This window comes from Pholis gunnellus, assembly GCF_910591455.1.
Source record: "Pholis gunnellus genome assembly, chromosome: 14".
NCBI classification, from domain to species: Eukaryota; Metazoa; Chordata; class Actinopteri; order Perciformes; family Pholidae; genus Pholis; species Pholis gunnellus.
Genome location: NC_136541.1, coordinates 11,166,314 through 11,186,637, shown reverse-complemented (window position 1 = coordinate 11,186,637; position 20,324 = coordinate 11,166,314). Strand labels below are relative to the sequence as shown.

General features: G+C 42.4%; 2 protein-coding genes across 2 annotated transcripts in view; one reads left to right on the top strand and one right to left on the bottom strand.

The window, feature by feature from the left end:
- LOC306706636 (low-density lipoprotein receptor-related protein 8-like) overlaps nucleotides 1-962 on the top strand; it is a gene marked incomplete at both ends in the record, with an annotated part of 65,225 nt that extends 64,263 nt beyond the window's left edge. Inside the window, one exon of the mRNA XM_079173784.1 lies at nucleotides 622-962. Coding sequence (XP_079029910.1) covers nucleotides 622-962 — 341 coding nt within the window. The remainder of the gene's footprint in view (nucleotides 1-621) is intronic.
- A 4,318-nt stretch (nucleotides 963-5,280) lies between these two features.
- LOC306705662 (KN motif and ankyrin repeat domain-containing protein 2-like) lies at nucleotides 5,281-19,940 on the bottom strand. Its single transcript, XM_079172477.1, has 10 exons — nucleotides 19,728-19,940; nucleotides 14,096-14,159; nucleotides 12,547-14,019; nucleotides 11,220-11,295; nucleotides 10,209-10,508; nucleotides 9,967-10,051; nucleotides 8,762-8,981; nucleotides 8,531-8,673; nucleotides 7,133-7,333; nucleotides 5,281-6,087 (listed from the first exon to the last, which is right to left on the bottom strand). The coding sequence occupies exons 2-10, from the start codon at nucleotides 14,109-14,111 to the stop codon at nucleotides 5,995-5,997; spliced, it is 2,607 nt and encodes an 868-aa protein (XP_079028603.1). The 5' UTR covers nucleotides 14,112-14,159; nucleotides 19,728-19,940; the 3' UTR covers nucleotides 5,281-5,994.
- Between the last annotated feature and the right edge of the window lie 384 nt (nucleotides 19,941-20,324).

The following is a 20,324-nucleotide window of genomic DNA, read 5'->3' as shown; positions in this document are numbered from 1 at the left end:
TATATAAAGGCTGTATGTAGAAAAATATAGATGCTGTATATGTGTGAAATATGACTTCTGTGCATCTGGTATAGTAAAGCCAATGCAACAGCAAAGTGAAACATAATGAACCAGTCAATTAGTTCAGACGGCCTGCTCTCATTATATACTTAATATGGTGAACAGACAGTACGGGAGAGAAAAGGAGACACAATGACACCTTTAATGGTGCTTTATTGGTGAATTTAATAAAGCATTATTAAATCACATTGCTTATTCAAGGACACATTTGCTGAGTTGCCAAGAGATTGTGATGTAATGTGATAGTTAAATGGTGCACTCCCCAAGGACAGTTTAAAACTAATTTACTCCACAGCCAGGCCTCTAATGAGGCTTCACACAGCTGATTCAGAGTCTGTGTTAAAAATGTGTTGGTTGGTGTATGACCCGACTTTGACCCGATGTTTAGCTGAGCCACCCACACAAACAACCTCTCTATCGCTCCCACCCCGCCCTCTCTGTCCCCCGCATGCCTGGTCTGCTCCTCTGTGTGCCTCTCATTTCATGCCATGGACTTGTAATGCCTCGTTAACGCTCCCCCCTTCCCGTGTCCCCCTGCCGCTGTGTGTTAAACGCATGCAGTTCCTATCGTTGCCACAGTGGTGTTCGGCCTAGTGTGCACCGGGGTCTACCTGGTGTGGCGCAACTGGCGGAGCAACTCCACCAAGAGCATGAACTTCGACAACCCCGTCTACCGCAAGACCACTGGCGAGGGCGAGGAGGACGAGATCCACATCGGGCGGACGGACGGCATGGGTCACCACGCGCACCATCACCCGTACCCGCAGGGCGTCAACATGGGACTTGTAGGGGCTGGAGGTGGCACCTGCCCGCAGTTCATCGCCCTGCCGCTCGGGGGCAGCATGCCCGATCCTGGGACTCACTGGTACACGGAGCAGCCCATGCTGTCCACGGCAAAGTGACCCACGAGAGCGGATTCAGGGGGAGATGGCCGCTTAGGCACACGCGCACACACAGTGAGGTCAGGGGTGACTTGGACTGAGTTTGCAGAAAGTACGAACAAACATATCATCAAGTGTTACATGCAGCCATATTTTGTGCCAATTTCCATTTGAAAAACAGCTGATTTATTAAGACGTAACATGATTCTGAAAAAAATGATTTCATACCGTATCTGTGCTGGAGCTAGATCTACTTTCTTCAGTAAATGCTGAGAATTAAATACAGAATTTTTAAAGTGTTGTAATGTGTTCCCAACATTGACCTAAACTGGAAGATGGAAACGGACGGGTTCCTCTTTTGGAGTCTTTTGCATTGAAAACCGAGTGAGGTGTGTGCTGTGTGTCTTATATTTTGTGACGGGGCATGATGAGAGGTTCTGTTTCATCCTCGATGTATTCATTTGGGCTTTGTGTTATTCCTGGTTGGCCGTGTAGCTCTGGGAACACTGTGTAGGAAGGAGGAGCTCTGAAACTGGGACAGCAACTGCGTTGGTGGGACAATCTGTACAGATTCATGTTCGAATCGATCACAAATGTCATAAATGTCATTAATGGAGCTGTCGTTTGTAGTTTTCCTGAATTTCGTTTTCTTTTGTACGATTTTTTTTTTTTGTCATTGTGACTGATTTTAAGAGAGCTCAATAACCACATGATATGCTTTCTTTCTGATTCAGAGGCAAGCCTATAAGGGTGAGCTCTCTTGCGTTTAGGAGGGCAGTTGATTTGAGGGGAAATCTTTTTGTTTGACCTCCAACACCTCAAAGTTTTGGGATAGTGCAGCAGGTTTGTGGATTGAAAAGAAGAACATAGAGACATTAAACCTACTGTATGAGAAGAGAGGATGTGAGGTTCGAGGGAAGTGGATTTTACGCGGGAGTTCTTTCCTATCATGACTTGTTTCGATGGTAAATGGTTTGAGAAAAGCAATAGACTCCAGCTTTCAGTCAGGCTGCAGTGTTATGTGGTTTACAAAAATCCTTGAGTGTTATAAAATTGTATTTGATCGCCCGCTTTTGACTGTGACAAATGCGCACACAAGTACGCACAGGGTGCAGTGATAGCAAATTCCTGCTGTTCTCCAGAGGACGGATACAATGTGCACTTGCCCTACGAAAACACAAACAGCATGCATAATTGCTCACCAGCTGACAATGCAGCCATTCATTGTTCCAGGCGAGACACGCACACATTCACAAAAGCAAGCTGGATTCCAGCACCCGCTCCCCTCCTCCTCCTGAGATGGCCGATATCTGAGCAGACAGTTTTGCATAGAGCCATGTGGGAGGGCCCAGCTGGTGGCTGCGTGATGAAAAAGACCCGTCAAGTGATGTAACCACAGAAAACTAAAACCTGACTCTGATGGAGTGAGGTTGAGACCAAATTGTCAGTGAACATGCTTCATGCTGATTTAGACACTGTTACTCCATTCATAAACCTTAAACAGTCTGTGTGGGTGTGTGTGTGTGTGTGTGTGTGTGTGTGTGTGTGCGCTTGTGTGTGTGTGTGTGTGTTCACTATTATGCATGTGAGTGCTAATTTCATCCCACAGCCATATTTGAACCGTTTTGTATGCTCTTTGTTGCACAACCCTCTTAGAATGCCTTCTGCATTGTGTATTGCATGGAACAAAACTGTGTAAAGGTGTGTGTGTGTGTGTGTGTGTGTGTGTGTGTGTGTGTGTGTGTGTGTGTGTGTGTGTGTGTGTGTGTGTGTGTGTGTGTGTGTGTGTGTGTGTGTGTGTGTGTGTGTGTGTGTGTGTGTGTGTGTGTGGCAGTGGAGAAGCTTTGAGGGTGCTTTTTGATTCATTGATTTGTAAATATGTTTTCATAAGGTTTTTGATAATGTATTATACAATTATGTAAAAGAAAAGATGTACATAAGATTTTAGATAAAGTGTTGACATGTATATTAATTTATTTGTATAAAAGCAGAACACTGCATTCCCCGATTGTAAGAAATCTGAATTATCCACCAAAGTGGTTTGTGTCGTTTCTTGCTGTGCACCATTTAGCAACTTTTTTTGTGTGCGAACCCTTTTTCTTTTGTCAGCACACGTGAAACATGGTGTCCCCTTTCCCCAAAACTTCCCACATCTTTTTCAACCTTGGTGTTAATGAGAAGAGTGATTTTTTTTGTTTATTTGTGCCTTTTTGTTTACTTTGTCATTCTCCTGTAGTATTTTTCATGAAAAGGACAGGGATCAGCCAACTACTGTACATGCAAAGATGAACTGTATGAAGACCAAACTGGTTCCACTTTTTGATTTTCTGTAATGGATTACTTTGGAATATCTCTATATATTGATATATAAAATCTGACTGAAAATTTCCTTAACGTGTGACGTTTCATTTTCTTATATCACAGACCTGCACCGGCAACAGCCGTGTCCGGAGGCATTATGTTTTCGTGTTGTCCGTCCGTCCGTCCTCACTATTCTTGAAAATGTGATGTCTCAGGAACACCTGGAGGGAATTTCTTCGAATCTGGCACAAACCACCTCGACTCAAGGATAAGCTGATTAGGAATTTGCTGAAGTGATGACATTTTGGACAGACATGGATGTAAACTGATTCTAAAAATTATAGTATTTATTTTAACAATGGGTCAAATGTGAAAGGTGTTGCTCATAGTGACAAACTACTCTGCAGTTCCCCTCAGCTCTATGGAGTTTTTAAAGCTGGTTTTGGTTTCCAGGATCCACAAATTGAATGTTTGGTTCAGTGTCACCACATCCCATTTTTAGATTTAATTCGCAGTTTTCAGCAAAGAAGCTCCGATAAACAAAATGTAAGCACCCCGCTCAGCACCAAATGGCAGACAGACAAAGCTAGCCACTATAGTGAACATAGATGAGCATTAGAAGCTAAAGAGCCGGGTAATTCCCTCAGGATTTTGTCCGGACCAAAAACAAAGCTAAGTGTGTGTGAATGTTGGAGTTACATTTGGTCACCCTAAATGAATCCTAATATTTCTACGCGTCTGCTAGATCTGCAAACGGGCAATTGTTTGCCACCGCTTAAGCTATATCAACCACTTGTTATATGTCAAATGTGTGTGATTTTCAGCTTGTTGTGTGACTTGCTAACATATATTACAAGTAGAGCCATCTCAATGATTATTTTTTGTATCTGATTAAGTTTGATAACTGGCCAGAAGACTGGAGCAGCGAAGCTTTAAATGTATTGAAATGCACAAGGTCTGTTTTTATTGCTTATGCTTTCAGGTTTTGCTTTTCGTGTTAAAACCGATAAGAAGCTACTCCCACAGTATGTTCAGAGTCCATTCTGCCCGAGCTGCTTTTCACATTCATCCACTTACAAAGTGATTTACCAGCAGGCAGAAAACCCGTTGTAGATAAATCCAGTCCATTATCATTATTAAACTGAAGCAGGGTAAATGCAAACTCTTCCTTGTTGAACCACTCCCATTAGGGTGTGGTGTAATACCTATTTTGTATTTCCCAGTGGTTCCTGCAGCAGTATAACCACAAAGGCAAAGATGAACACCATTGTTCACTGTGGCATGAAAGCCTGTTTGGGATGGTGGGTGGCGTATTTTCACGTATTCATCTGTGGAATAGGCACGTGGTCTAAACATGAAAAGAATATTGTCCAAATGCTTTAATCATAGTTCATCTATGAACACTGATACTCTGTTCAGACCAATACTGATTTCCATACAAGCAGCTGATTAAATCTCTCCCTCTTTCTGAGGATATATATCTTTGCTTTCTGGGGATATATATTTGCTCAGAGTCATTACAGCACCAGGACAGACAGTCAGTCAGCCAAGCTGGAAAAAGTCCTCGGGGGAGATGAGGTGGCTTTGCTCTGTCAGACAGAAATCCAGCCTCCTCCCTGTCCCCAAACTCAATCCTTTTTGTCTTATCTCACGAACATAATCTTGAAGTCCTTGCAGCAAAACTAAACCTCTGTCCCTTACTGTTTCCCAGGCAGTTAGAATAACAAAGGCCACTCAAACACATCTGCTTTCACGCTTCAATGGGCCATACCAGCTGCCATCCAGTCAGATTGCAGGTGAATCTCATTGTGTCCTCTGAGTGTAATTTGTACAATTCTGTAGATGTCATATTTATAATTGTCTCTCACACTTGAAAGGGATTAGATCTAATCCCCTGGATATGCTCATTTTAGAATTCCAGGTTTATGTATGCCGTTGCTTCCTGTGTGTGATTTGGCTGGCTGAAGAGAAAGTGACATAAAGGGGCTGTGTCCACCTGCTGGTCAGGTTCGTCATTGCAGCAACAAAGATCAGCAGCTCAATCAGAATCAGCTTTATTGGCCATGTAGGCGTTTACATACAAGGAATTTGACTCCGGTTTCTCCGTTGCTTTCAAAGTAGCAGCTCAGCCAAGCACAGTTGCCTTTTTAAACATTTTATTTAAAAAAGGCATTTTACACATTTATTACTAGTGAGTAAAATCAACAGGTTGGTTTATCGGCACTTTCTTGTATGTGCTTGTCAAGCAGCATGGGTATTTAGCTTTTCTTTGTATATTTTACACTCATTTAAAAAAAAGAAAAAGTTCAACAAGAATGGAAAAAGCAATCTCTGATTTTCTAAAAACATAAAACACAGACCTTTTGATAATTGTCAACATATCCATATGACCAATACAATACACATTTCATAATAAATATGTTTTTAATTGCACAGTTTGCAAAGCTAAGCTTCTACTTGGTTGGGCACGGATCAGACATTACAACAGAAAAGACAACAAAAAAACAACACATGGATTGTACACTGCAGCAGCAATCATGACACAGCTAAGCTTTACCTCCCTCACTGATGGTGTTGAGTCTTGTTCGAACGATGTCCTCCCATCCAAAGCTCAAGCTAATGCTCATGCAGAATGTCAGAAATCAGATACAATATGCAAGCAACAGTTCAACCCAAGCAGCGTCAGGATTTAACTGGGTTTCAAAGTGCATCGGACAGAAAGGAGCAAACGTGAGCAGATTGTTTTCCAGTACTACAAAGCTCGAGCTTTAGCGTGGGCCTGCAGGAGGGTGGCGGTATCAGTGTGGGAACCTTGCATGGCGATAGAGAGTGCAGTTTGACCAAGCTGGGAAACAAACACAGAGGAAAACAGGAAAGATACAAATATTACATTCTGAACCCATATTAAATCAGACAGTGTACACAGGCTTATTACAAAACACATGTTTGTTATACAGTATGCAAATGCTAACGTGCTTAAAGTGTTGTTCATGGTAGACATATCTGCTAAACCTCGTCGTTGTCATTATCATGATGATGTTAGCATTATGGCAAAGCACCACTGGGGCTCACAGATCTGCTAGCATGGCTGTAGACTCTTAGTATGGTTTTATGTGAATAGTTGCCTCAAGGTGCAGAATTTAGGCTCCCAGAAGACAGATTAAATGACAAACTATGTGCAAGGTTGCATTTCCTGTCCTTAAGATAAATGTGTTGATGTGTAATTTCATCAGACTTTAATTAGTTTAATTACTCTGGGTTTGTGTCAAGGTGAAACATGGTTTAGAGTCGAGATAGTCGCCTGTGGTTGAAGGTCTTTCTTTTCTCTCTTGTAAACTCTACTTAAAATGCAGACTGTGTCAAAAGTAGGAGACACATTTGCATCATCTCCTCCGCTCTCTTCCCTGCCTTCACTCGCTCCAGACTGGTAGATAAGGTACTGTTAGCGGATTAGCTCATCTCAACCCAGGCAGATTTGTTTTACTGTAGCCCTGATTAATCCTGGGAAAGCTCTATTCAGATGCAGACTGTCAGTCCACCCACGTCCACACAGCGCGAGTCAAAACATTCAAGCTTCCCTACGTCTAAGCTCCTTTTTGTGTTCAGTTATATGAATAGAAAAGTGGATCTGCTTTTTTGTTAACAAATAAAAGAAATGGAGTTGGAGTCATCACATGAACTCTATATCTCTGAAATTTAATTTAATGGCGGTGCTGCCTTTTAAAAATAATTATTTTTCTGCGGATTTTGTGTAACTGTGATCCCTTTTGTATTATGACCATAAACAACTAATACCACAGATAAGACAACCTGCATCTCACACTAGGCAGGCATATGGTTAGAGGAATATATTGGAGGAAAATTGTTCGTGTCTTTTTTTGCAGTATCACCTTGTCAGTCAGGGTGAGGTCACAAAGGCTCCTCTCCAGCAGCAGCCTTGCGACGTGTGTGTGGCCCCTCTCAGATGCGAACATCAGGGCCGTTGTTCCCTGGCTGTCCTGGAGGTTCGCGTCTGCTCCACAGCTCAGTAGCAGGCGAACCATCACAACTCGCCCGTGTCTCACCGCCAAGTGCAGAGCTGTTTGTCCCGTCTGTGGAGAGGGCGAGACAACAGGACAGAGACAGAACATTTTAATTCAGAGATTAAAAAAACAAAGCTATTTATCTGTACTACTATACACATTAGTTAGATATTGTTCATCTAACATGTCCGAGTTTGACACATGTTGCCCTTTGAGGTTCAGTGTTCTGCTGAAGCACTTTAATCAAGTTTGGAAAGTCATAACACACGTTTTTTTAAATAATTGAAGCAGCAGAGGCCAAGATATCCTCGTCTCTGGGTCAAGCTTCAGAAATAATGTGTCCTACATTTCCCATAATGCATCTCAGTTGTGTCCCTCCGGTTCTGAAAAGTGAAGCCAATGAGGAAGTGCCTTAAACTTCCATTCTTTCTGAAAGCCAGCAGGTAAGCGATTCTTCTGAGAAAATGACCGTACTTCTCACTTTTATGGTCTCAATCGCTTCAAGTCTTCTTCAACACAGCATGATGTTCATTTAGTAAATGATGGTCCCATTGAGAGTAAAATAGATGATAAAGCAGCGTATATGCTTTAGGGCGTGGCTACCATGTGAATGACAGGTCATTACCAAGATGTAGTCTGGACTGGTGGTTGTCTGTGTTTTTGTCTTAGAATTTTAACCCTTTAACAGTGTGTTTGTGGAAGTTAATTGTGAGCTTTTTGGGTGCTTATAAATGTCTCATTCAGCATTTGGTTGAACTTAGCTCCACCCTCTCGTGTCACTACAGGTAGCAAAAAGACAAGATGGCTACGGCCAAAATGCCAATCTCTGGCCTACAAAACGGCAGCCCACAAACCAATTGATGGCGTCATTTTGACTACGTCTACTTATTATTTACGGTCTATGGTTTTAACGGACTTTGATGACAATTTGAATTGTCTTAAGCCGATTGATGACATCATCAGGGTTACAATATTTTCTCAGACTTTTAAAAGCTCCCTTCAGAGAGAAATAACAAATTAGACATAATACGTAAGAACTATTTTCACAGGCTGAATAGTCTTTATCACAAATATTCAGATTTTTGTGTATTAAATCAGTGGGATGACCCTTTAATATTGTGTGTGATTAAATGAAATCTCCCATTTACGACTAAAACAGCCTGCACAGAATGCTGGGAGTAAAACTAGTCCACTAAAGTCCACTCTTTACCTAATGAAAATTACCCATGTTCCATTGAAGCTGTGTTTGCATTGGATGGTTTGTACCTGGCTGGAGCGAATGTTAATGTTGCTCTGCTCCATTAGCTTGCGGACCACCTCCATGCCACCTGGACCATCTGGCGCTGTTAGTGAGGCCAGCATCACTGGTGTGTAGCCGGCATTGTTCTGAAGGCTCACATCACTCACACCTGTAAAACAAAGAAAAAAGTAACTCTCCCAATATGTACAAAGCAGCTATATCTTTGTGCGCTAGCTCTGGCAACACACTGCTATTACCTGTGTCCAGTATCTGGCTGACGATGCTGTAGTTGCAGTGGGACACGCTGTAATGCAGCGCTGTGTTGCCGTTGTCATCAGCCAGGTTGATCAAGAAGGCCAACAGTGAAGGCGTGGCCTTCTTCACTTCTCTCAGGTACACTGCCACCCTGCTGGCCGCTGAAGTCTCCTCGGCCGCCGCGCTGAACCAGTGCTGAAACAACACAACCAGGGCCCTTTTCTGGAAAAAGAGAGGGGAATATGGGAAGGATACAAATTTGGGATGGAATTTTCAGAAGGATTTGGCTAACAGTGTATGCTACATGTTGAGATAATCATCTAGAATTTACTTCAAAGCTGTTTTGTTGTTTGTTTGCATGGAAAAACAAGATATCACGAAACAACATGACCTATTGTCAATGGTGATACATCCAACAGATGCAGTAATGTTAGGATTTGGAGTAAATTTTCTTTCCACACAGTTATTGGAAGTCAGTGTGAAGAAATTTAGGGGGATTTATTGACAGAAGTTGAATAAAATATTCACAACCATATTTTCATGAGTGTATAATGGAATTAAGAATCGTTTTGTTGTGCTTTCGTTACCTTAGAATGAGCCTTTTATATCGACATACAGAGCGGAGTCTATGGTGCACTGCCATATTTCTACAGTAACCCAGAAAGGACAACCCAAACACTGGCACCCGAGGGCACCCTTAGATTCTCAAACACGTTTGGAACGTGAGGGTCGAGCGGACCACACCACTAGATGCCACTAAATCCTACACATTGCTCCTTGAAAACTTTGTTTTTGTCTCTACCAGGAAATATCTGGCTCTTTAACTGCTAAATGCTCCACTGTGTTCTCCAGCTCGCCGCTAACTTTGTCTGTCTGGGAAGGTTGGCCTTGGCCATATGGGTTTATCAGAGCTTTTTCACTGAAAACAAGTGTGCGAGTGAATGAAACCAAAACAATTAGCTGAAAGACGCAAACATGCTCCTCAGAGCTGAGGGGAACCGAAGAGTTGATTGATAGTTATCCGTGGGTTTGTCACTATGAGCAACACCTTTCACATTACATATAGACAATGTTTCCATTATTTTATATATCTATATAGCTTTAAGATCAAATGAAGTTCAGTACATTTTAGCCCTTTCCCAATATTAAATAAATCTGTTTTTTAGGTTTGACTGAATGTGTCTGTGGGAGAATCAGGACTGCTTACCATGTCATCATTGGGGTTATCCATGTTGTCCATGTGATCTTTGAGCAAATGACAGGCAGCCAGAAAATCTGCACCCACTGTCTCTCTGGAAGAAAGAGCATGTGTATGTGGGCATAAGGAAAGAGAGAATAGAAAGACATTTTGTCTCGGCCTATTAGCTATATCGTTATTCCCTGAAGAGTAAACGCACCATTACATTTTCCAAACAATAAGTGATAAGGCGTTTGTTCCGGTCCTCTCACCTGCCCCCGGTGGTGATTTCTGAGCCACAGTTCCCCTCCATCTGTTCTCCTTGGGGCTGTGGTTTCGTCTTGGCTGTTTTCTCAGCTTCCACAGACACTACGCTTCCATCTGTCCGCCCTGATCCTGCTCCTCCCGATATCATCTGTCCGTCTGGGCTCGTTTGCGTCATTCCCTCCATGTGTCTCTTCCCTGGGACTCCATCCACCTGGACAGCAGCCATCTCCCGAGGGCTGATGCTGCTCTCCTTCTGCCCGCTCTCGTTCACTAAGTCCTGCCCAACCACATTTCCACTTTTACGTCTTTAAAACATAAAGAAAGGAGAGCAGAGCAGAAATTTAGAACTATCTGCCACCCAAATGCTGGCAACTGAATCTACACTGATCCGACCTGTAAGTTCACATATTGTTTCAAACTTTTACTCCTTTTAATTTATAGCCAGCATTTAGAGCATCAGCAATACACATTAAAGTCAATCAACCATCCCCCCCCTGCAATGTTTGAGTTTAGGAACAACACAAAGATTTTTGGATAAGATTTCAGATGCAATATTCATGCAATATTCTCCAGGATAAGTCAGTCAAAGCAGGAAATCTAAGGGAAAAGTAATAACAAATTAAATAAAATGCATTTTAGAGAGTATAAGTATCACTGTGTTGGCACATAGATTACAACCAAACAGATCTCACATATTGTAGTGAATGTTAATTTGAAGAATGCCTTGAGCCACAGCAACTGAAACAGTCACAGTTAACGTTTCTTCTGACTGTTCAGACTTTGAAGTAATAAATAAACTCTCATTGGAGGGAAATGGCAAATGTTCACTTTTCTCCTTTTACTGACAACTTTTTAGGGAGTGGCATTCATCTTTCATTCTTAAATTATGATGTTTGTCTCGGTCAGAACTATAGCTTAAATAACCTCAAGTTAGTACGTCTTTCCACCAAAACTATGGTTTAAGCAATAATCATAACTCTAAAGACTGCTGAAGTCAGAGGGAGTTATTCACTAACCCTTCATTAACACCCACAGAATGTAGGCTTTTTGACATCTGGGCGCATCCATCTGTACTCATAATGGATTTAGAAGCTGCAGACAAACACAGAGGATATGATTAAATAACACAACACAGCTGAACAACAACATTAAAAAGTACATATGTATCATGGTGTATGGCTTATACACAGCCATTTCTTCACAAAAAGCTACTCAGAACAAATATGTTGTCAAAATTGTTCACATTGATTAAAAATTAAGAGTAAATAAATGAGTGAATTGTGGGCCTGAATTTGACAAGGGAGCATCATGATGTAGCCTCTTATACAATAAATGGAGTTAGATTGTCAGTATTAACTTTCAAATTGGAGTAAAAGAAAAACTTAAATTTTGATACGAGTGTGAGTTTCTTTATTAAAATTAAAATGAGCTTTTGGTATTTCAACAACAGCCACAGTCCGCACATAAACTTGCTCTAATTCCTGTGTTGCTACAGCTGTTAAGTTGCTACTGCTGTTAGCATTGACAACAATCCCAGCTCTGCGTCACACAGGCTTTCCACGCCACAGAGCTCCACCGGCTCATCATCTCACTACACTGCAATTTGGATAACCCTCTTCAACCCTATGGGCCTGCTTTCAAAGGGTTTCAAAGTTTGAAATAATAAATGATGTAATAAATATTTCATATGAGGTTTGCCGTTTTGTGTGTGTGAATACATACACCTCTCTGAGGTTGACGGCTGATATTTCAGCTTTCCATGCTGGGATTTCTGACACTTTCAAAAAGGGAAAGCTCTGAATCTGAAAATAAAAGCAGTTCAAACTAGAGACCATCTTGTGATGGGATCACACCAGGGCACAACAGGGCCAGGGACGTAGAGTGGTGGATGCAATGGCTGCTTCCCCCATTTACTAACTACCTACTTCAAGCGCTTGCTTGTCCCACACTCCTCTTTAAACTCTGCCTTCATTTTGATCTGAACTACATACCCGTAATGTTTCTTGACGCTGTTGCGTTTACAAAAATAAAATATATAAAGAAAGAATTTAATAAAAACCTAAAGTATTTAAAACTGCCTCTGTGGAGGTTCCTGCTACAGTAGGTCGCTGCAAACCAGTCTTAATGACAACTAACTACAGATGTGACTCCAATGAAATACAACCATTCATCAACCAGATTCCCAATTAAGATGTGTGAAGATGTGAGAAGAAAATGTTTGTAGTTGTCAGTAATTTACTTTTAGTAGAATTTGTGAGATAGATGCAGACAGAGGGTGAGTGTTAGAATATTTTAATCATTACAGGTACAGTGACATAATGTGCAATCTGTGGACTACGTTACCTCCGTGTTGAATCCTCTCTCCATCACTGTGCCCTTGGTGGGTGTAGTAGGAGGTAAGGATCTCAACGAGTCCCATCATCTCCTGCTGCAGGGAGTTGACTTTGGGGTCTGGGTGCTGTAGAGGTTTGCCCTCCTTTCCTGACTCAGGGCCTACACACAAACACTCCCACTGCTGATCCAGGAGCATCTTGACCTTCTTTATGTGGTGGACGACCACTGCTGTTTCAGCTGAAGCCTCTCCAGGGTCCACAGACACTACTGCTTCTTGTTGTCGACACTTTTGTCCGTTTGTGGTAACAGTTCTTGCATCTGGACTTCTTGACACTTTATTATATGGTTCAATAGATCTCACCACCGTCTCATCTCCATCCTGGTCTACCACCACCCTCTCTGCACGGACCCACACTGCAGGATTCCTGATAATGTGCTCCATCTTCTCATCTTTTCTACTGCTCTCCCCCTGCTGCTCCCTCAGCAGCCCTGAGGCCCTATGCAGCTCCAGGCCGGTCTCATGGAGCTTCTGCTCCAGCACAGCTACTTTAGCCTGCAGGGACGTCACCGTCAGCAGCTCATCCAGATCTGTACTAGTCCTCCACTCGTGTGTGGGATTAGAGTCGTGTCGACTGAGGCTGTGATTTCTAGGAAACATGGTGTGACTTTCATGCCGAGGCCTTTTGATGTCCTCTGTGCCGTAGTGGGACAAGGTGTAAGGGTCCCTGGTTCCATTCCTTGAGGACGGTGGGACATGTGGATTCAGGCCCAGACGGAGCCTTTCTCTTTCCTCCTGGAGGATGCAGATATGCGCCCTGAGCTCTGGAACCACCCTCACCTCCATCTCCAGCTCCCCCACACGTTCCAGGGCCTCCGTCAGGCGCCTCAACAGACCTGAGCAGTCCTGTGGTCGAGGGCTGTCCGGGGAGTATAAGACGTCTTCACAGGAGGTGTTTCTATCTCCAAGGTCATCCCTTGAACTCCTGAGGCTGCTGGGGTCGTCAATGGACTCTGATCCCTGTCTCAGTAAAACTGTGAGTGGCATACTGGTGGCACGCAGGAGATGAGGCCTGATGTGCTCACCGAGAGGTTGCTCATCAAACTCCTTGATTCTGGCCTCCATCTCTGCCAAGGATTTGAGCCCTGTAGGAGAAAGTGGCGACCTGTGATCATTTGCCCAGGAAGAGTAGCCATAGTGATGGGCATCTGACAGTCGGGACCTGGGGCCAAGAGCTCCAGTAGATCCCCAGGGGCTCGGGCGGTAGCCACCCCCAGAAGGATTGAGTTGCCTGGGAAGAGTGCTGGCTCTGGGGCCTTTGCTTCGGCGCTGGATCGGCACTCTTTTGATTGTGTTGCCTTTCTCTATGTCATCTACGTATTTTAGGAAGTCCAGGTCAAGTCGAAAGCCATAAGGTGTTTCCACTGAGTACGGGGGCTTCCCTTTGATGCCATTGCCTGTTGTTTTATGAGGCCTGATATTTCCTGTAATCATCAAATCGGTAATTCAGTATCTGTCACAAATTTAGAACAATTCTGTAATGTTTGGGAATTTCTTTACCGTTTTGTCCTTCCATCCCTTTTTTGTCTTCAGTTTTCTAGTTTTCTGGTTGGACCTTTGGTATCTGACAAAACAAACAAAATCAAATCAAAGATGGGTGTGAATTGATCTAGCAACAAATGGAAAACACATGTTAGGATATTTTTACAAGTGGCAGAAGTGGTTACTGTGTGGTTATCTAATAAAATAATAAACACTTTCATGATTTCTGAGGGGGGAAAAGACGAGTTTTGGCACTGACTGTTACTCGAGGTTTAACTGTGGTATTTTTAATGGGAGACTCCATCTTAATTTAGTGACCAGATGAAGGATCACTCTGAACAGCAATAACACTTTTTTGGTTCTCCATTCACAATCTGCCTCTTATTCATTCTCCCACATGCAGCGCAAAGCACAAAACACAAACATTCAATTACGCTAAAGTGCTTCTTTTTCTTCTTCACTCTCATTTTCTTCTTTTACCCAAGACTTCTGTTTTTCTCACACTCTCACTGCTTCATTTTGTCCACCCATCAGCCTGCTATTATTCAACAGTGGCACGCCTGATGTTCACTTGATTACAGCTCTGCCATCCAGGACGAGAGCTGAAAATAGCTTGGGACTGTTTAGCCCAGCAGCTATGACCAGCGGAGCAAAATATACTCCTACAGACATAAATACAGACAACCATTGTTGTGACTCACTACTTTCCTCCCTTCCTGCCCTCTCTGTGCCTCCTACTAGGTCTATAGTCTTCTGTCAGATCCTTGGTTTACTTTTACGGAACTGTCTCTGACTGTAACTTTCTTTCTCCTCTCCTTTTTTACAGTACATGGCTCTATACTAATTCTGCTGACTCTCCTTTATTCTCTCGATGATAGACAACAGTCTAGGTAGTCATTTCTCCCCTTACCTCCTTCTCTCAGTGTCTCTCCCTTCCAGCCTCACCTCTTCCCTCCTCCCGTCCTCTCCTCCCCTCTCCCGACCACCAACCTTTGTGGCAGCTAGCTGTCCTCTTTAAGCCCTGCAGCCACCCAACCACAGCCCCAAACAATGTCAGCTATGCAGTAAACAGACAAACACCGCCAAATGTCCCTGCTGGGAATTGAGACCTCTGTCAATCACACAGTCTACGATGACGAGCGATAAACAGCAACAAATCTGCAATAAACAGTTACGAATGCGCACATCTTTACCAGCTGAAAACACTGACATACAGACATGCACTTGCAAATGTACAAATACATGCAACTCTTGCATGCACTATATGCATATACCATGTCTGTTACATGTTGCCTTTATAGTTCCCAGATCAATAGAGTTTAAAATTTAGGATGTGCAAATATTCCCCCAAAAATGTAGTTAATCCCTAGAAAGTGTGTGAGAATTAAGGTAGAATAACATGCATTTGAAATTTTCTGATACTATTGCCACTATGATCCCTGAGTTTTGGTACTGATTTAAGATTTAAGTTTTTTAAACCTTAAAAAAAAGCCACAAAATGCTTTTTTTCATTTAAAGGGAAAATTTGCCAATTTTCAACCCTATCACAATCTATCTGAGTTAGAGCTACAGTGTGTTAAAACACCTATAGTTCTTGTTCTCTGTGTCTCTGGGGCGCAGCTGCAAAATCTGCTTTTCCAGTAACATTACAGTGACATCATTGGAGGCAAGGAAGAACTACATACCGCCTCAGCTTTGGTAGCTGCGGGGCACAATGCCGCTCTTCGCTTGTATTGCAAAGTTGTTGCATTTCAAAGAGCGAAATGGCATCCGGAAATATGGGTGCAAGGATTCTGGCTGACTTGGATATTTAGCCATATTCAGCCAGAGGGAGGCCTGCAGCGGAGAGGTTATGGCCGCCTTAAGCCTGTCTTAGTACGGTGTCAAAGAGAAACTTAAATTCATACTCTCTCCGGTTGTATTTTTCTGTTTGGATGTAAGAATATTTCCTTCATTGAGATTTTGTTTCCTTCATTTTGTTTATCTATCAGAATAAAAGCTAACCTGTGTAACGAAGCAAACTCGCCGCTTGCATGTAATGAATCCTGTTACATGTAGGCACAGCCGGAAAGTTCCACAGCAGGAGAGATCAGCTTTCTCTGTCAATATGCACTGGGGAATGTATTTGTCTTGTGGACTACATTTACCATTAGCACTGATTGGACACCCACGAAAAACGTGGCAAATATTCCCTTTGAGCGAAAGTTTTCAAACATAGAACTATGACAACTAATACAGTATAAATTAAAATTGTAAACTGAAAGCTACAATAACATTTGAAACATTTGCCAGATTTTGGTACCTGATAGTTTTTAAAACTTTTAATTCCTGTTGGTACCAAAACAATAAATATGTTTAAGTAAAATAAGTGAGTCAGTAAAAAGTAATAATACTATTTCAAATATTTTCTTTACTTGAAATATTAGAATTACTTCTCACTCTAAGTTCTGTTCTTTAGCCCTCACAGAAACCTAATACATGAGTTCAACTTTGAATCTGATACACTTTGTTGTTCTGCCAGTGGGCTTTTATGATGTTGAGTGGGGTCTCTCAGCACTCCATCTGACAAGTCTAAGATTAGCCTTTCCACGTGGGTGTTTAACTAAAGTGCATGTCAAGAGACATGACCCAGACATGGGTCTTCATTTTACAGAGTAATACAGGATCATTCAATGTCCTCCAGGTAGACAAACAAACTAGGAGGACAAAAAAATCAATCATGTTGTTTGGAGCTAGTGAGGCATTAAGTTGAAAAGAACACCCTAATGTTGACTACAAGCAGAGACTATTCTCCATCGACTCTGTTAGTCTGCACTGTACAGCCGAGCACCTGTTACTGCTGACATCGCAATCAGTCTTACTGCTGGCTCAGTCATCAAGTGGTGAATGCAGGCTGCAGTTCAAAAGAACAAAAACACTTGCAGGAGAATATTTTACATTTGTGCTTTGCAGTAAAAGATCAACAGTCTATCTTGTAAAAAGTATTCTTTTCTTGCCGAGAGTTAAATGAGAAGATTGATGCTACTCTCTTATCTGTATGCTAAGCTATGCCGGGAGATTGTTAGCTTAGCTTACCATCAAGACTGGACAACAGCTAGCTATAGGTCTAGCTCCAGGACCTCTGTAAAATCCCCACAATTCTTTTAATTAGATTCAACATGCTAATGCTAATTAGTGAGCAAGGCATGTGTACCTTGGGACAGAGCCAGGCTAGCTGTTTCCAACTGCTTCCAGCTGCTTCCAGTTTTTATGCTAAGCTAAGTTAGCCGTCTCTGGGTTGTAGAAACAGAAATGTAAAAAAAAATGTATTTGCCTGCTGTCAGACAAGCAAAGTAAAAATTCAAACTGCTGAAGCCCACAAGTTTCTTTCTTAATATAGACAGACCTTCTGACCAGGTCACCACAAAGGAAACATAGTAGAGTCATTGCCTAACTCTCCACATTTCTGTGGCACAGATTTTAATTGTGTATGCGAGTCGGCCCACCTCACAGGAAACCCGAGAAATTAAACGTAAAAAGCTTTGCCTTTACCCAAACAGGCTCCATCCAATGCTGCCTCTGCACACATTGCACTCAATCCAAAGTCAAGCATCAGAGTGAGGGAGTTATCCAAATTGCTTTGTATCCAGATTAAGCTCTTGTTGTTTTTCAGTTCATTCAATTTCACAGTTTTTTAAGCGTCCCCTTTACTTTGTTTGGGTTCTTTTCATCTTTCTGTTCCCACAACAGCAGCTCTCGTCCTCTGGGTAAATGTATCACTTCTCTCACAGACCTTTTAAACGTCCTGCATCAGCACAAACCGTGTAATCATAATATCTCTATACACAGCATTCTTTACCAAAGCCACAAATTAAATATGAACTTATGACACAGCAAGAGGACCTCATATAAGGACGAGGGGATCATGTTGGATTTCAAATTTAAGTCAGAAGAAGATAAATACTAGTATAGTCACTGACGGTACCAGCATGTTGCAGTGCTTATTTTTAGCCATTTTTGTCTCTATGGCAATGTCAGTTGGTTGTTCCGCCACTTTGGTGCAGACCGAAATATCTCAACAACTGTTGAAGGGATTGTGATTAAATTGCCAGCAGACATTCATGGTCCCCAGAGGATGAATCCTCTACGACTTTGGTGAATCCCTGACTTTTCATTCAGTACCAACATGAGGTTGACATGTGCTGTTTTGAGTGAAATGTCTCAAATCATATGGGATGCTTGCCATTCAATTTGATACACATATTCATGTCCCCCTCAAGATAGATTGTAATAACTTTGGTGATCCCTTGACTTTGCATGATTAACTCAAAAAGTCAATATGTCCAACACTATGGTTTGTGACTAAAAACTTGCAAAACCAATGCCACTTCCATCAGCCTCAGCTGTACTTTGTTTGATGCTAATTTGCAAACATGCTAACACACTAAAATAAGACTGTGAACATAATCTTGCATTGTCATTGTAATCCTGATGTTAACGTCTTGCTCAAATCACCAACGTGTCTTCTGAAAGTGCAACCTCACAGTCTTTTTACAACGTATGGAATAACATACATTCGTTCTTTTTCATGTTTTTGTTTCCATGGGTTCACATGGGGTGAACCCATTCGTTCTCTGCGTTTGAACCACTATTTAACACCACTATAATGTGTCTTATAATGTGTCTAAAATGTGAGACAGTTAATGTAATCCTGAACTTTAAACCTTACAGGGATGTTTCAGAGATATCCCCATGCTCTTTGCCCGTCTTTGTCCATCTGTCTGTACAGTATGTAAATCATGTTTTCCTGTCTATGTTCTGTTCCCGGAAAAATCATTCCTCTCCTCCACTTTTTGGCTGTACAGACTGCGGTTTTCTTCAGTTCATATAAGCCTTGTCTTCTGTTTGGAGTTGATTTAGGAACCAAAGCCAACAGTTTGGACTCAAGATCCCTTTTCTCTCCTGTTTTAACTGTCTCTTCTTTTTTATGTCAAACTCACATTTTTCCCTCACTGTCTCCATAAAAACTTCCTTGAAATCCCTTGTCCCTGTTTTAATCTTGGGATTTTGGACGACTGGAGTCCTGGTCGTTGTCCAACAGCAACAGGGCCAGAGTTGCATTGTGGCATCTAAGCCTTGCGTGGTATGTGGAGCCAAAGCTCATAGGATGAAACAGCTGCCACGGACTTCACGCATTGGAAGAAAACTATGGTATGTTAGCATTGCAAGGTTAAAATAGAAAGTGTGCTGCCTTGTGTGTGTGTGTGTGTGTGTGTGTGTGTGTGTGTGTGTGTGTGTGTGTGTGTGTGTGTGTGTGTGTGTGTGTGTGTGTGTGGTCACGTGGACATGTGTGTTTGTGTTTGTTCAAGTGTATTTCTGTACTGTAAAAGTAAATAAAATGTAAATATTATTAAACATGTAATCTTTAAAAGACAAAGTTATTCTCATGAAAGTCTGATTAGTATTCAGCACAGGCCCAGAGCACTAAGCCACACAATTTGTTAAATCACTTTATAGTCAAAAGCTTTTCTGGCCTTGAATTTAGATCAGCCTGTCCCAGATCTAAAGACTTTCAAGGTCAATATTTAGCATCTCGGCTCTGACTAACAACCCAACCCAACAGTCCTCCACTGTCTGAGACATATGAGATCAACATTAAACCAGAGCTTACCTGATGACATGTGTTCAGCAGTTTTCTCCAGTTTGTCTTGGTGATGTGAGGGCGTGTTTGTCAGACAGTCCACTACAGTCTGCTCTCAGCTCAGTTCAGCCTGTCTGTCTGTCTCCTGAAAAGGCAGAGAAGTGCTGTCAGGAAGAGTGGCATGCCGCGGCTGTTTGGGAAATACCAATGTGCGGCCCCTGCCATAACAGAAGCTGGGTTTGCTTGTGTGTAAAAGAAAGCACTGGAGGCAAGGAGGGGCTTTTGAGCGGTACCTCCTGTCCAACAACACTGACGAGTGGGAAGCTAGGCACACAGAACCACACCCATTCCTTCAGAGAGCAGCCAATAGGAGTTCAGAGGAGTAGCCGGCAGGCGAAAGACAGCAGCTCTCCTGGGACCCTGGTGACAACATGTCAAAATATGGAGCATCTGGCGAAGTAACAGAAAGTTCCAGAGTCACCTTACTGTGTACCGTCCATAATCCTCTCAGATAACACCAGTGACCACGCAGTGGCTCATAGACCACCCTCGTTCAGAATGTGTAACCCTACCCAGTGCTATGTGGTCTCTGTCCTCTATATGCAAGTAAACAGGGGGAGAGCAGAG

Bases quoted from the DNA above. Each gene is read 5' to 3' on its own strand.
- LOC306705662 (XM_079172477.1), bottom strand. The intron at 11,296-12,546 runs GTAACGTAGTCC...GTTTGTCTGCAG, and splicing joins AGAGAGGATTCAACACGGAG to CTTCTAAATCCATTATGAGT. The intron at 8,674-8,761 runs GTAATAGCAGTG...TTTGTTTTACAG, and splicing joins CAGCCAGATACTGGACACAG to GTGTGAGTGATGTGAGCCTT.